Source organism: Podarcis raffonei, chromosome 1 (assembly GCF_027172205.1).
Source record: "Podarcis raffonei isolate rPodRaf1 chromosome 1, rPodRaf1.pri, whole genome shotgun sequence".
Lineage (NCBI taxonomy): Eukaryota > Metazoa > Chordata > Lepidosauria > Squamata > Lacertidae > Podarcis > Podarcis raffonei.
In genome coordinates, this window is record NC_070602.1 from 106,091,384 (window position 1) to 106,103,530 (window position 12,147).

At 38.7% G+C, this 12,147-nt stretch overlaps 1 protein-coding gene across 8 annotated transcripts in view; it reads right to left on the reverse strand.

Annotated features, from left to right (window-relative positions):
* Positions 1–12,147, reverse strand: part of WDSUB1 (WD repeat, sterile alpha motif and U-box domain containing 1) — a 43,240-nt gene that overhangs the window by 18,490 nt on the left and 12,603 nt on the right. For all 8 annotated transcript variants that reach the window (XM_053407647.1, XM_053407620.1, XM_053407629.1 and 5 more), the window contains 6 exons: positions 10,709–10,802; positions 9,279–9,312; positions 7,512–7,552; positions 7,132–7,238; positions 6,054–6,233; positions 658–798 (listed from right to left, as the gene is read on the reverse strand). In XM_053407647.1, coding sequence (XP_053263622.1) covers positions 658–798; positions 6,054–6,233; positions 7,132–7,238; positions 7,512–7,552; positions 9,279–9,312; positions 10,709–10,802 — 597 coding nt within the window. The remainder of the gene's footprint in view (positions 1–657; positions 799–6,053; positions 6,234–7,131; positions 7,239–7,511; positions 7,553–9,278; positions 9,313–10,708; positions 10,803–12,147) is intronic.

The following is a 12,147-nucleotide window of genomic DNA, read 5'->3' on the forward strand; positions in this document are numbered from 1 at the left end:
GTTTGTGAACTAGACTTGGTAACAGAAGAATAAATGTCTTATTTTCTGTCCCATTATTCCCAAATATTGTTATATGATGGCCATTTAAATGAGAGCAATTGTGTTCTGTAGGGACTTGTGCTGGCACTTCGAAAATTTGAGCACATTATTCCTTTTTTCAATTTCACATGCAGCTCCACAATTGTTTTGTTAATATAAACTTCACAGCAATGAATTCTCTGGAACATTTTAAGATACGCCTTGTTGCATATCATCATAAATGTTTAGTTGCAAAATCAAAACCCAGCCTCTGGATAACTCATTGGGGCTGCCATTTTGTCTGGAAAGTAGATTGCAAAAACAGACAAAATGGCAGTGTCCTGTGACATGTCTGTATCCAGCAAGCTGTTGACCATCTGAACAACCACTAAACCGTGTAGATAAAATGGCATTCTTGGGCACAGGGACTATGCAAAGCCATAAAGAGCCTGCATGCAAGACTTTGCTGTATTTACCAGAGGAAAGGTTTCCCTTGCTGTTTGGGGCAATGCTATAAAAATATTGAGCACTAAAAGTTTCCTGAGTAGTTTTATATCATAAAGATAAATTATTAATACCTGAGCCTTTTTATCTGAACTGAAATAATAAAAACATATAAATCACTTTCATCACACCTACCTGCAGCAATGACTGGCTCTCTCATAAGCTCCCTTGTTATGGGACATAGGAATTCATCAGGGATACCCAAACTGGCAGTTTTCATTTCAGTCCTCAGCTCCTCAATGTTACGCAATACTTTACTGCGAAGACCTAGCGATTCTGGAAAGGAATTCACAATAATGGCCACTTTAGAGACTTCTTGGTGCCACAATCAAACTTGAAAATGCTTATCTTATGCATATATTGCATAAAGCAGTGGCTCCCAAACTTTTCGCCCCCTGGATCATTTTAAAAACACTGGTGAACAATTTAATTATTTTTCTGCCTGTTAGCAATTGTAATGCACTGTGCTAGATGCTGTATGCTTTTAATTGTATTTTATTGTATTACAATTCAAATTGTAAGTGTTCTTTCCACAAAGGCCATGGAGCTCTTCTGGTATAAGTTCATCTCTTCTTTTTCTGTAACACTGAAAAAGTCTAAATGTACCAATTGTGATACCTGGGCACACATTGCCCCTTCAAACATTATGGTATATTAGAAGAATGGCCCAAATGCTGCTGTTGTATAGTCTTTAAAGATGTCCTGAGACTACAGAGTGCGGATAGGGTAGGGGTAGGCTGGAGTTATTTTTCTGTCATTCTCTGATGCACCTCATGTTCCCATAAATTACTGTATTTTTCACTCCATGAGGCACATATTCTTCCTCCTAAAAAGTAAGGGGAAATGTCTGTGCGTCTTATGGAGTGAATGCACTGGACGGCAGAGGGATCCCTTGGCTGCCACTACAGTAGCAAGCTGAGGGATGCCTCCGCAGCCAGAGCCATGGCTTCCATCTGTCGCTTTAAAGCGAGAGCTGTGCAGAGCCTGTCAGCGGCTCTTGCTCTGCTGGCTTCACAGCAAGGCGGGAGGAGAGACGGAAGGGGCTCTGCGCAGCTCTTGCTCTTGCTCTTCTGGCTTCACAGCAAAGCTGTAAAGCAAGCAAAGCACCTGTCCCAGTGTGGCCACCTCCTTGCTCCGGAGTCACCGCGCTTTACAGTGAGGCAGGAGGAGGGATGGGCAAACAAAGTGAGAGCTGCACAAAGCGGGACAGAGGCCATGTAAGCAGCTCTTGCTTTGCTTGCTTTAAAGCAAGAAAAGTGAGAGCCGCTTACACGCTCTGCACAGAATTCCCCCCCCCCTGCTTTCCTCTAAAAACTAGGTACGTCTTACGGTCAGGTGCGTCTTATGGAGTGAAAAATGCGGTAATTGTAGGGGAATAATGTAACTGCAAAGACTATAAGGCTACTTGCAGATGGGAAAATAAGACACACACCCCAGCAGATTTATTGCTGAAATATTGTAAGAGTGAATGTAGCTACTGCAGCAGCATAACACTATTTTCAACCAATATCAAACCAGTGAAGAACCTGACAGGAAAGCCTTTTAAATCACATTGCAGTCAACTTCGGCAGTATAAAAGTATTCAAGCAAATAAAAAACAAGCCTGTTTCAAAGTTGTCATTACAACTCATTAGCAATGCTCAGAATTCAGTCAGCAAACTATTAACGAACTCCCAAACTGCTTAGATGCCCCACCACAATCATTATTATTTGAACCTTGTATTACTTTCTATGTGGATTCTCCTTCACATGTGCAAAAGAAGAGCAGCTGGACTCATTAACTATGTTTGTACAGGAATTAATATTCTAGTGATGTTTTAGAAAGAAAGAAAACAACAGGTAGAAGGAGGTAGAGATAGTGGCTGGTGGGTGTATTAACATACCTTTTCTTAATTCTAATGTGTAACCACATTGAATTTGAATGAATATGAAAATCCTGTATTTTATTTCCATGGCCTTTGCTGTCCTAATTTAACTAATGTTTATGTAGTTACATGGCAATTAGCTTAGAAGAGAGGCTGGTTCTATTTGCCTGGTAATAAAAAATTGTTCCAAAGAAGTGTCAAAAACAATCAAACAGACTAATGAAATGCTATGTAAACCATCTGCTGGTCACCTTTTCAATTAAGAAAGAAAAAACTAATGTAACAGGACGAGCCTAGCCAAACATGTAGAAGTTACACATGTTTTATCTCTATATACTGTTGATTTTAAGAATCTTTTGAACATCTTTAGAATTCTTGTTAAATGGTTTAAAACAGATATTTAATGCTTAATATTTTTGTAAACCACTTAGAGGTCTTTTTACAAGCGGTATATACTTTTTCTTATAAATAAAGTTAACTAAGCTAATATGGTGCACCTTCTAGGCAGGTTAGACCACACATGAATTTTAGCTTTTAGTTTATCCACAGCATCTTGTCATTAGATGAGCTCAGGGAGCACCTGAGACAGCAGCACGTGTCCTGCTCTACCATAAAGCCAGGAGGCAGATGGTCTGCACAACTCTGCTAATTTCCAAACACCACTAGAGTCCACAGAGGAGACTGCCTAATGCTTATGGCTGTCTATATTATATTGTTGTTGTTTTGTAAACCACTTTGGAATGTGGAAGGTGGCATATATGTGATTTAAAACAAATAATTTACGCTATAACAATAGCTTTTTCATGTGGGGTAGAACTTAATTAATTGGATACTTCATTAAGCATCTGGTTGGGCAGAACACCATTCCCAACACACACACATATAAATATGTGCCTATATCTGTATCTTCCTGTGATACATTCTACACTGTATTTATCACATTATGGGAAAGTCCATTAAGTAATATCTGCTATTGTCTTATTATGTTAATATTGTATGAATTATGGAGGACAGTGAGTTCTGCTAACTAAAATATTTTAAATTTTGTTTACCCAGTACATCACATAACTCGTCTCATTATGATATGCTCTGCCACATCTATTATTTTCTTATTTGTAGCTTATAATTAGTTCTCAGTGGTGTCATTAAAAGTCCTAGTACTCAGGCAACAAGCTATTATGTTGATTTTTCCACAGTGGTAGTGTGTACGCTAGAGGGCAGCCCAGCTAGGGACTTCATCTTCAGTCTCACTGCTTTTAATTTTCATATAAGCCAACTATCAGCATTATCTTATTAGTTTCAACTGATAAGCTTGGAAACTTTTGGCCTCCTTGAATAAATAAATGCACACAAAAGCAATTCCTCTTCCACTTCTTAAAAAAAGTTTGATACAGCATGTAATTTTTTATGGGTTCCAACTTTTGGGTGACATACAGAAAGAAGGTAAGGATTAATAGTGAATTTTAAAGGCTAATGAGATCATTCACTCAAACAACTTTGTGCTTCCCACTCAGGCAGTGGCTGTGCCACCACTACTAGGCAGAGCAAAAACCAGAGAGATAAGCAAGACCATTGAAAGGCTATGTACACACATACAGTTATAGCACTGAAGAAAAGGGCACATTAGAACAGTCTGCTAACTTGTGCCACCACCCTCATGTTCACGGCACAGTAGAAGTGAAAGCAACTTGCAATCATATAGGCCCATCCCCTGTCCCATCTAGCTGTCCCTTGCTGGTTGGGGCCAAGGGAAGTTGTAGTCCAACAACATGTGGAGGACAACAGGTTGAGGAAGGCTGTACCCTATGGCATAATTCTCCACGCATAATTTAATCTACTTCATAAAACTTAAAGAGTGGAAATCGAAGAACAGTTCTTAAAGTAGAATATGACAAAGGAACCTGATTCAAAACAGGTTATACAAGCAAGCAAAACAAATCATATGCTGCAGAGTAAGATGAAACTTACGGGCCACAAGACTGGAGAATGTTCCTTGAACACTCTAGAGACAAAAGGGTGTTTGAAAATACAGATCTAATACTACAAACATGCAGTCAGCTGTAGCTCACTGCTGCATATACAAACCATGTTGAACTCAGTGTGTATATGAGGAATGGTCCTCAATATATATATATCTTCCATTCTTCTAAGTTGAGTGGACAACATTCTCCTCCCCGCTTGTCAATAGCCATACTCCCTTGGTGGTAATCTGATGGGAGTCTGCATGATCGCAGTGGGCAAGACCAAAGCTGAATGTATGCAGGGTTGGAGCCATAAAGGTGGCGCCGTTCCTTTTCTACTATAGTGGTACCTCTAGTTACTAACTTAATGCGTTCCAGAGGTCCGTTCTTAACCTGAAACTGTTCTTAACTAGAGGTGTGCTTTCGCTAATGGGGCCTCTTGCTGCTGCTGCGCCGCCGGTACACGATTTTCATTCTCATCCTGGGGCAAAATTCTCAACTCGGTAACTCTTCCAGGTTAGCGGAGTTTGTAACCTGAGGTGTTTGTAACTCGAGGTACCACTGTACCTCCTTTCCTCTCTTTCTGCTACCCCACCTTGCCTTGGTTTCTCCCATCACCACCCCACTCCTTGCCACTCACATGAAATTAGGGAAAGGGAAAAAATTCCTAGTTCTTCAGACAATCTCACTTAGTAGTAGGCCATTTAAAGCAAAACTATTTACATTGACTCGGAAAAAGAGAATAGAGGGAATGAACTCCTAGGTTCATGAAGAAGCTAAAAGCCTCCTGACTTTGAGCTCTGTGCTCATTTATTTGAATCAGTTTCTAATACTACAGCCTGGATAAGATCAGTTTATATGGTCATTTCAAGAACAGAGCCACCGGAAACCAGGCAACAACTGTTTTGTGCAGGGGTTGCATTCCCGACCCACACGCACATCAGTGGAGCACGTGTAAGCCAGCCTCATCCCCTTTTCTGGCCACTTCCAGGTTGTGGCAATGAGCACATGCATTGAACACACCTAAAACAGTTGTTGCCTTTATTGACTACAGCAGCCTTTCTCAACCTGTGGGTCCCCAGATGTTATTGAACCACAGCTCCCATCACCCCTAGCTAGCAAGGCCAGAGCTCAGGGATGATGGGAGTTGTAGTCCAGCAACATCTGGGGACCCACAGGTTGAGAACCACTGGACGAGAGGAAGAGCAGAGCCAAACAGCTCTGCCTCTTTTTACAAAAAGCACTAAACGTATGAATTGGGCTGTGAATTTGTGTACTTGGGCTTAATAGAGTCAAACCACTACTGCAATACAAATTTACTAAATAAAATAACCCCACATGGCTAGCACAGCACAGAGTTATTGTGCAGGATTGATTCCTTGGCATATTTTTTAAAGAGAGGAGAAAAAACTTTTTTTCTCTTTTTTGAGATCTCATGTTAACGTGAAATTATAGTATGCAGTAGTGTGAAAATATATGTTATCTCTAGTACTGCCAAATATTTTTTCAAGAGTGATATTCACAAGATGAATAAACAGCATTAATCAACCTGGTTCCCTCCAGATATTTTGGACTACAACTCCCACCATCCCTGACTACTAGCCCTGAGAGTTAGAGTCCAACAGCATCTGCAGGGCACTATGTTGGGGAAGGCTAGCACAAAAATCTTAAAAGTATTAACAAATATTTATTTTAACAGTCTTACCAATTTTTAAATCATCAGCCAAGCTCTCTTTTGTAAGATTAAGAAGTTCTTTCCCATCGATGTTGTTCCTTTTGAAAATCCCAACTACGTCTTGTAAGCCATGTGTGCATAGCCAAGATGAAACCTCTTCTTCTGACCAGCTCTCTGCAAATGTCTTTGGCTCCTCTATTGCTGACCTTTCTGGAGCAAATCAAAGGAAGATTTTATACAAGAAGAACATATTTCAGGTGAAACAGCCCAGCCTTTAAACATTGCTCTAAACTTGACTCTCAGTGTACATTTACACGTTTTAGAAAGTGTTACATAGTGTCCTTGACTTGTTAGAAGACAAATGCTGCTTTATTTTAAAAGGGCATAGGATGTGAATCAAATCAACCTGGTTAAATCAAATCAAGGCCTGGTTAAAAAGGAACGTTTCTGCCTGGCGCCTAAAGGTGTATAATGAAGGCACCAGACAAACTTCCCTGGGGAGAGCATTCCACAGATGGGGAGCCGCTGCAGAGAAGGCCCGTTCTTGTGTTGCCACCCTCCATACCTCTTGAGGAGGCACATGAAGAAGGGCCTCAGAAGATGATCTCAGGAGCTGGGTACGTTCATATGGGGAAAGGTGCTCATTGAGGTATTGCAGCCCTCAGCCATCTAAGGTCAAAACCAGCACTTTGAATTGGGCCCAGAAACTAACTGATAGCCAGTGGAGTCGAACTTGGATCGGAGTAATATGCTCAAACTGTCTTGCTCCAGTGAGCAACCTGGCCGCTGAATTCTGCACAAGCTGAAGTTTCCAAACCTCCTTCAGAGGCAGCCCTACATATAACGCATTACAGTTATACTTGAATTGCATTGGTAATTTATTTAACATTTATAAGGATTTTCTGCAATCTACATTTCTTGGACTTCAGCACCATGGAAAAGACCTGTCTTGAGACTTTGGAAAGCCATTGCCAGCCAAAGTAGTCTAGTCAAGATGGACCAATTATCTGACTCAATATAAGTTTATTCACATTTCATATAGATTGTATATTAACAAATGGTGATGTAAAGTTTATAAAGCACACGACAAAAGCATTCCTTTACTAACCTTTCAGATGTTGCTTTGGTTCAAACTGCCAGATGTTCACAGATTTATCCATTGACCCCGTAGCAAATAGTGGCATATCTGGCGCAAAGGCACAAGTTGTAACATATCTAGAAACAAAAGTAGCTTGTTAGATATATTTCACATTTTACATAACACATTTTTTAATTTTTTTTATTTTTTTACCAATCACCAAAACACAGTGAAACAAACAGTGAAATCCTCCCCGCCCCAGGCAGCTGATACATTGGGTATACATAATCAATAATAACATATTCAAATCAACCATATGTGCAATTCTATATACCTTAACATTCCTCCCTCCACATTTTTAACTATTCCCCTTGGCTAATATAATGAAAACTGTTATGCTAATATCCTACCTGGTATGCTGAGTCAAAATGTGTAAGATGTTCCCAGTGTTCTGCCAACAACAAAATATTGTGTATGTTAAGACAAACAAAAATACAACTATAACCAATAATCTAAATTTCTACTGGAAAATGTCTACTGAAAGTTTCACAGTCCCAAAAGGACAGATGTAAGGAATGTATTTACAGATGTTTACAACTAAGGACAAGGTAGTCTGAACAATTTTCCTGAAATTACAATAGAATAATTAGCTGTGGCAGAATAAAATTTTTATAAATGCATATACATCCCTCATTTTCCCACTTAAGAATTCTACCACTTAATATTACAGATGAACTGATCACTTAACATTTTATTTTATTTTATCACTGAAGATTATTTATCTAGAATTTAGCCACACATGAGAAAAAGCAGGAACTGGAACATTAATAGAATTATGCTACAGAATAAAGACCTTGTGGTTAGCATACTTGGCCACTAGATGCTACCCTTCACAAACATATCTAACATTGTTTTATAACAATTACCTTCCTCTTAATAAAAATAGTATCTCTAAGCAGTATTTTCAGAAGTCACAAGATTCAGTTCCCAAAAGAAACATAGGACATATACCTCCCTAAGTGATGCCTTCACATATTTTTTAACCATAAAGGTTTACGGCACAATAAATCTGTGAATCTAAGTTGCTACATATGCCCAACATTATTTCTGTAACAGACTAATGAACATACCCTCTAAAACAAGTGTGGGAAACATTTTTGACCAGGCAAGCCAAATTTTTATCTCCCTCTAACCCACAGAGATCAACTTTGATAGGCGGTCTCCCATTTGTCAATCATCTGATGCTATGATGGCATCAGGTGACTGATAGATGGGTAGTCCCACCTAACTGTCAAAGTTGGCCTGTGGGGAAAGTGGTCTGCTTTTCCCCATAGAGAACATGCTAGTGAAGCAGCACCCAGCAGAATTGAACCCTCCACTCACCAGTTTAATGCACCTGGCTGCAGGGATCTGCTTTGCCACCATATTCTCAGCAAAGGAATGCACTGGTGAAGCAGATCCCAGCATAATTGAATTGCTGGGTGCTAGGGTCATATTCCCAATTAAGACCAAATCTTAATTGCTACTCATTGTTTGTTTCTCTCCAATTCTGATTCTAAACCATGAGCCCAGGGTCAGACAACACAATAACCCAAGACTCTAGCTTGTTATGTCCACAGCAAGGCAGTAAAAGTTTAAAATTATGGTTTAATGTGACATGTGAACTAGTAAAAAAAAAAAAGAGTTATTTCCTTCTCCAACTCAATCTTTCCAAGTGTTGATTGGATTAGAAGATACTTGGGAGCCCAGCTCCACGGAAAGCACATGAAAAAATCAGGTGCCTCACTTGAATTTCTTTGGGTCAAGGTTATTACAAGAAGTGCCTTTAGCATATTTATTGTTCAGGTTCAAACAAAATTATGAAATAAAAACCTGAAATTACATACTGATAATTTTCAGAGGTTGATACGCTGGTGCACAATAGCACCATTTACTATGTTGACTTTAAGATGTACACAAGACAGTGAGCTATTACTGTAATTTAAACATTTTATTATGTTTGCTTAGCTTCTCAAAATAATAAAAATATGTTAACAGTCCAACCTTATGCCCTGTTTTGTCTCCAAGAGTAAAGCCTCTATATAATTGCAAGAAGTCCTGCACCACTGAAAAAGCTCACAATTCCTTTACTACATTGCTATTCTTGCAAAATTATGATTAATATCTTACATACTTACAGTTTCAAAAATCATTACAGTTTTGTCCACAGATCTAGGAAGAAATAAATTAAATTGTGTATATGTAAGAGAAATGTAAATGAAATACAGCAACATTTGCCTTGCAACAGAAATAAGCAGCAGTTTTATATGCAGCTTTTACGTCTACCAACTCAGTAAGTTGCAATGCTAGCACTCATATTAGAACTCACTGTGGTACTCAAGACAGTGATTCAGGTTTTTTCACCTTACGCTAACATATGGAGTTCTGTCTTCCTTTGAAACTTCAAGAAAATGAAAAAAGGCTGATAGAATAAGAACGGTGTTGGGAGCAAGCTGTTCTAAATGCCAATGCCTTAAGGATCCAACTGAGTATCAGCAAAGCATAATCACCTCTGCTACACAAAGCAACATTTCCCAAATGCTTTTGCCTATTCAGCTTCACATTTAGCCTTATATTCTGGATAGCTTTGACCTAATCCTCAGTTGAAGAGGAGTAGTGAAAGAGCTGTCTGTGTTCCAAATTTTGGCAAAAGCAACTCAATATACTACAGAATGTCTCATAATAGGAATTCACCGTGTGCAGAACTACTGCATAGAGAATGATGTTTCATCATGAATGAATGTGATTTGTTAAAGAATCCACTACCTACAGCTCGAAAAATTTGCTTAAGGCAAATATCACCCCATGTAGCTCAAGCAGCAAGGTTGACTGAATTCACGTTTCACTAAATTTCAGTTTTGCATGATGTGCAAGAGCAACAGCCCTCCCCACTCCCATGACTGAGAGTTTAGCAGCTTTTTGTTTTCGCTTTTGTTTCATTGTGGTTTGCCATGTTGTCCAGAGCAATCAACTGTGGTTAACATTATGGTTAATATTAAACAAGTCAACTTCGAAGATAGCTTGTTGAAATTAACCAAAGTTACTGCTAACCACAACTGTGGATCCACTTCTAAATTCCTCCTTTCAATTGCAGATGGGCGGGGGGAGCGCATGAGTCTGAGACTGCATCCAACACAACGTATTTTAAGTGTGACGTGCAAATGTGGCCTTTAGCTCCAGAAAAAATGTGGCATTTGTATGTATATGTATAGCTTACAAACCTATTAAAAAATGTAGGGGAATTGGCCCATTGTGGGTTGTGAGGGCAGTATAAATGCTACACATTGAGAATGGCAAGTTCCATTATTTTAAATAGTGTATGTCCTGAAAATGTGGCACGTTAAAACGAACTGCGCTCAGGGACACCATGCAGATCCCTACATTTTCATAAAGTGATACTGTAGCCATTATGACATCATATATAGGCCCATCTTCATTAATTTGGAATGGATTTTAAATTATATAGGAAGCTTCTATATAATTACAGACACAAATAAACTAAGAAAACAAGTAAACAGAGCACAGCGAATGTAAAACTGAATCATAAAAATGAAACAAATATTCTTACCCAGAGACTAAAATCTGTCCATCGCAGGAAAATGCACAAGCCAGAACTGGGGCAGTGTGTCCTTTTAATGTATATTTACATTTCAGTTCAATGCCTATACATTTAAAAATGAACATAATTTTTTAATTCAAGTTTGGAAAGGTTGTCATTTGATACTACCATTCACCCGGCCTTTCAATATGAAACTACTTAAAATTATGACAGCTTGGCTATGTTCTGTGTCTCGACCCACATACCTGGACAAGCAACAAGTCTCCCCTCTAGGAAGGAAACAGTACATTTTAAGAAGGCAGCCTTTTATTCCAACTTTAATACCAGATTTCATTCACCCAAAAGGATCTGACACCCCTATGACAGAAGGAACAAATAGAGGCACGCATATGTGCTGGATTGGCAGTCTAACCCCACACCATAGGGAAAATGCTAGCAGGAACCTAAAATGATGATTCCTCATTAACAAAAATTCTCTTATTTAATTCTCCAGAATTAATGGCTGAGGTACATTAGCAAGCTCTAGGGCTGGGTTAGTACACACAGAGAGGGGGCATGTTCATCGCCTAAGGAAATATGACATATCCAGAAGACATGCGAGAGCATTATTATGCCTGTAACACTTCACATTTTCCATTAAAAAGGTAGCTAAACAAATTGTAAAGGCCATTATTTGTGACTAAGGTCTCACAAGTTTCCACAGTATCACAGAGCATACAAAGATTCACTCAAGTGGGTTTTACTATTACAGTGGTTTTGCTTGGAACAATATTTATTTCACTGTATCCATAGTTTAAAGACTGAGGAATATACAATATTCAGGTATTTATTTCTAGGGGAAAACACTGTAAAAGTCCACATCAAAGGTCTCAAAACAGTAAAATTTAATAGTCTCCCACATTGCAATTCTAGAAACTACTAACACTGTTCACTAAATTACTGTGGAATATTTTATTGCTTCATGTTTTAAAGCCACAAGACACCCAGTTTTATGGTATGAAAATCATATTGTGCTATCAGAATATTAACAATATGCAAATATTTGCAGAGCATGGTACATTTCAGTATGCTGGAAGAAAAGAAAGCAGGAACGTATGGGATATATGGGGCAGATTGCAAAGCTACATTAGCAACAACCCAAACAATCCTTTGTTTAGCTGAATGTGTTTCACTATATTGCACAAAGCCATTCAAATCTTTGCTTCAAGAACTTCCTGCTTTCCACTGTGTTATGACAAGATTTATGCTTTTCAGCATGCTTTTATACGTAAACCATGGTTATACACATGCTATAAATCTAATGTTTATGCAACATATAAAAAGCTGTTTTAATATATGAAAACATATTGAAGAAAGCTTTTTAGACTCAAATTATCTTCATACAATATGAAACAACAGAATAGACATCGTGCACTGAACAATGACTATTATGCTACTCCATCAGTCAT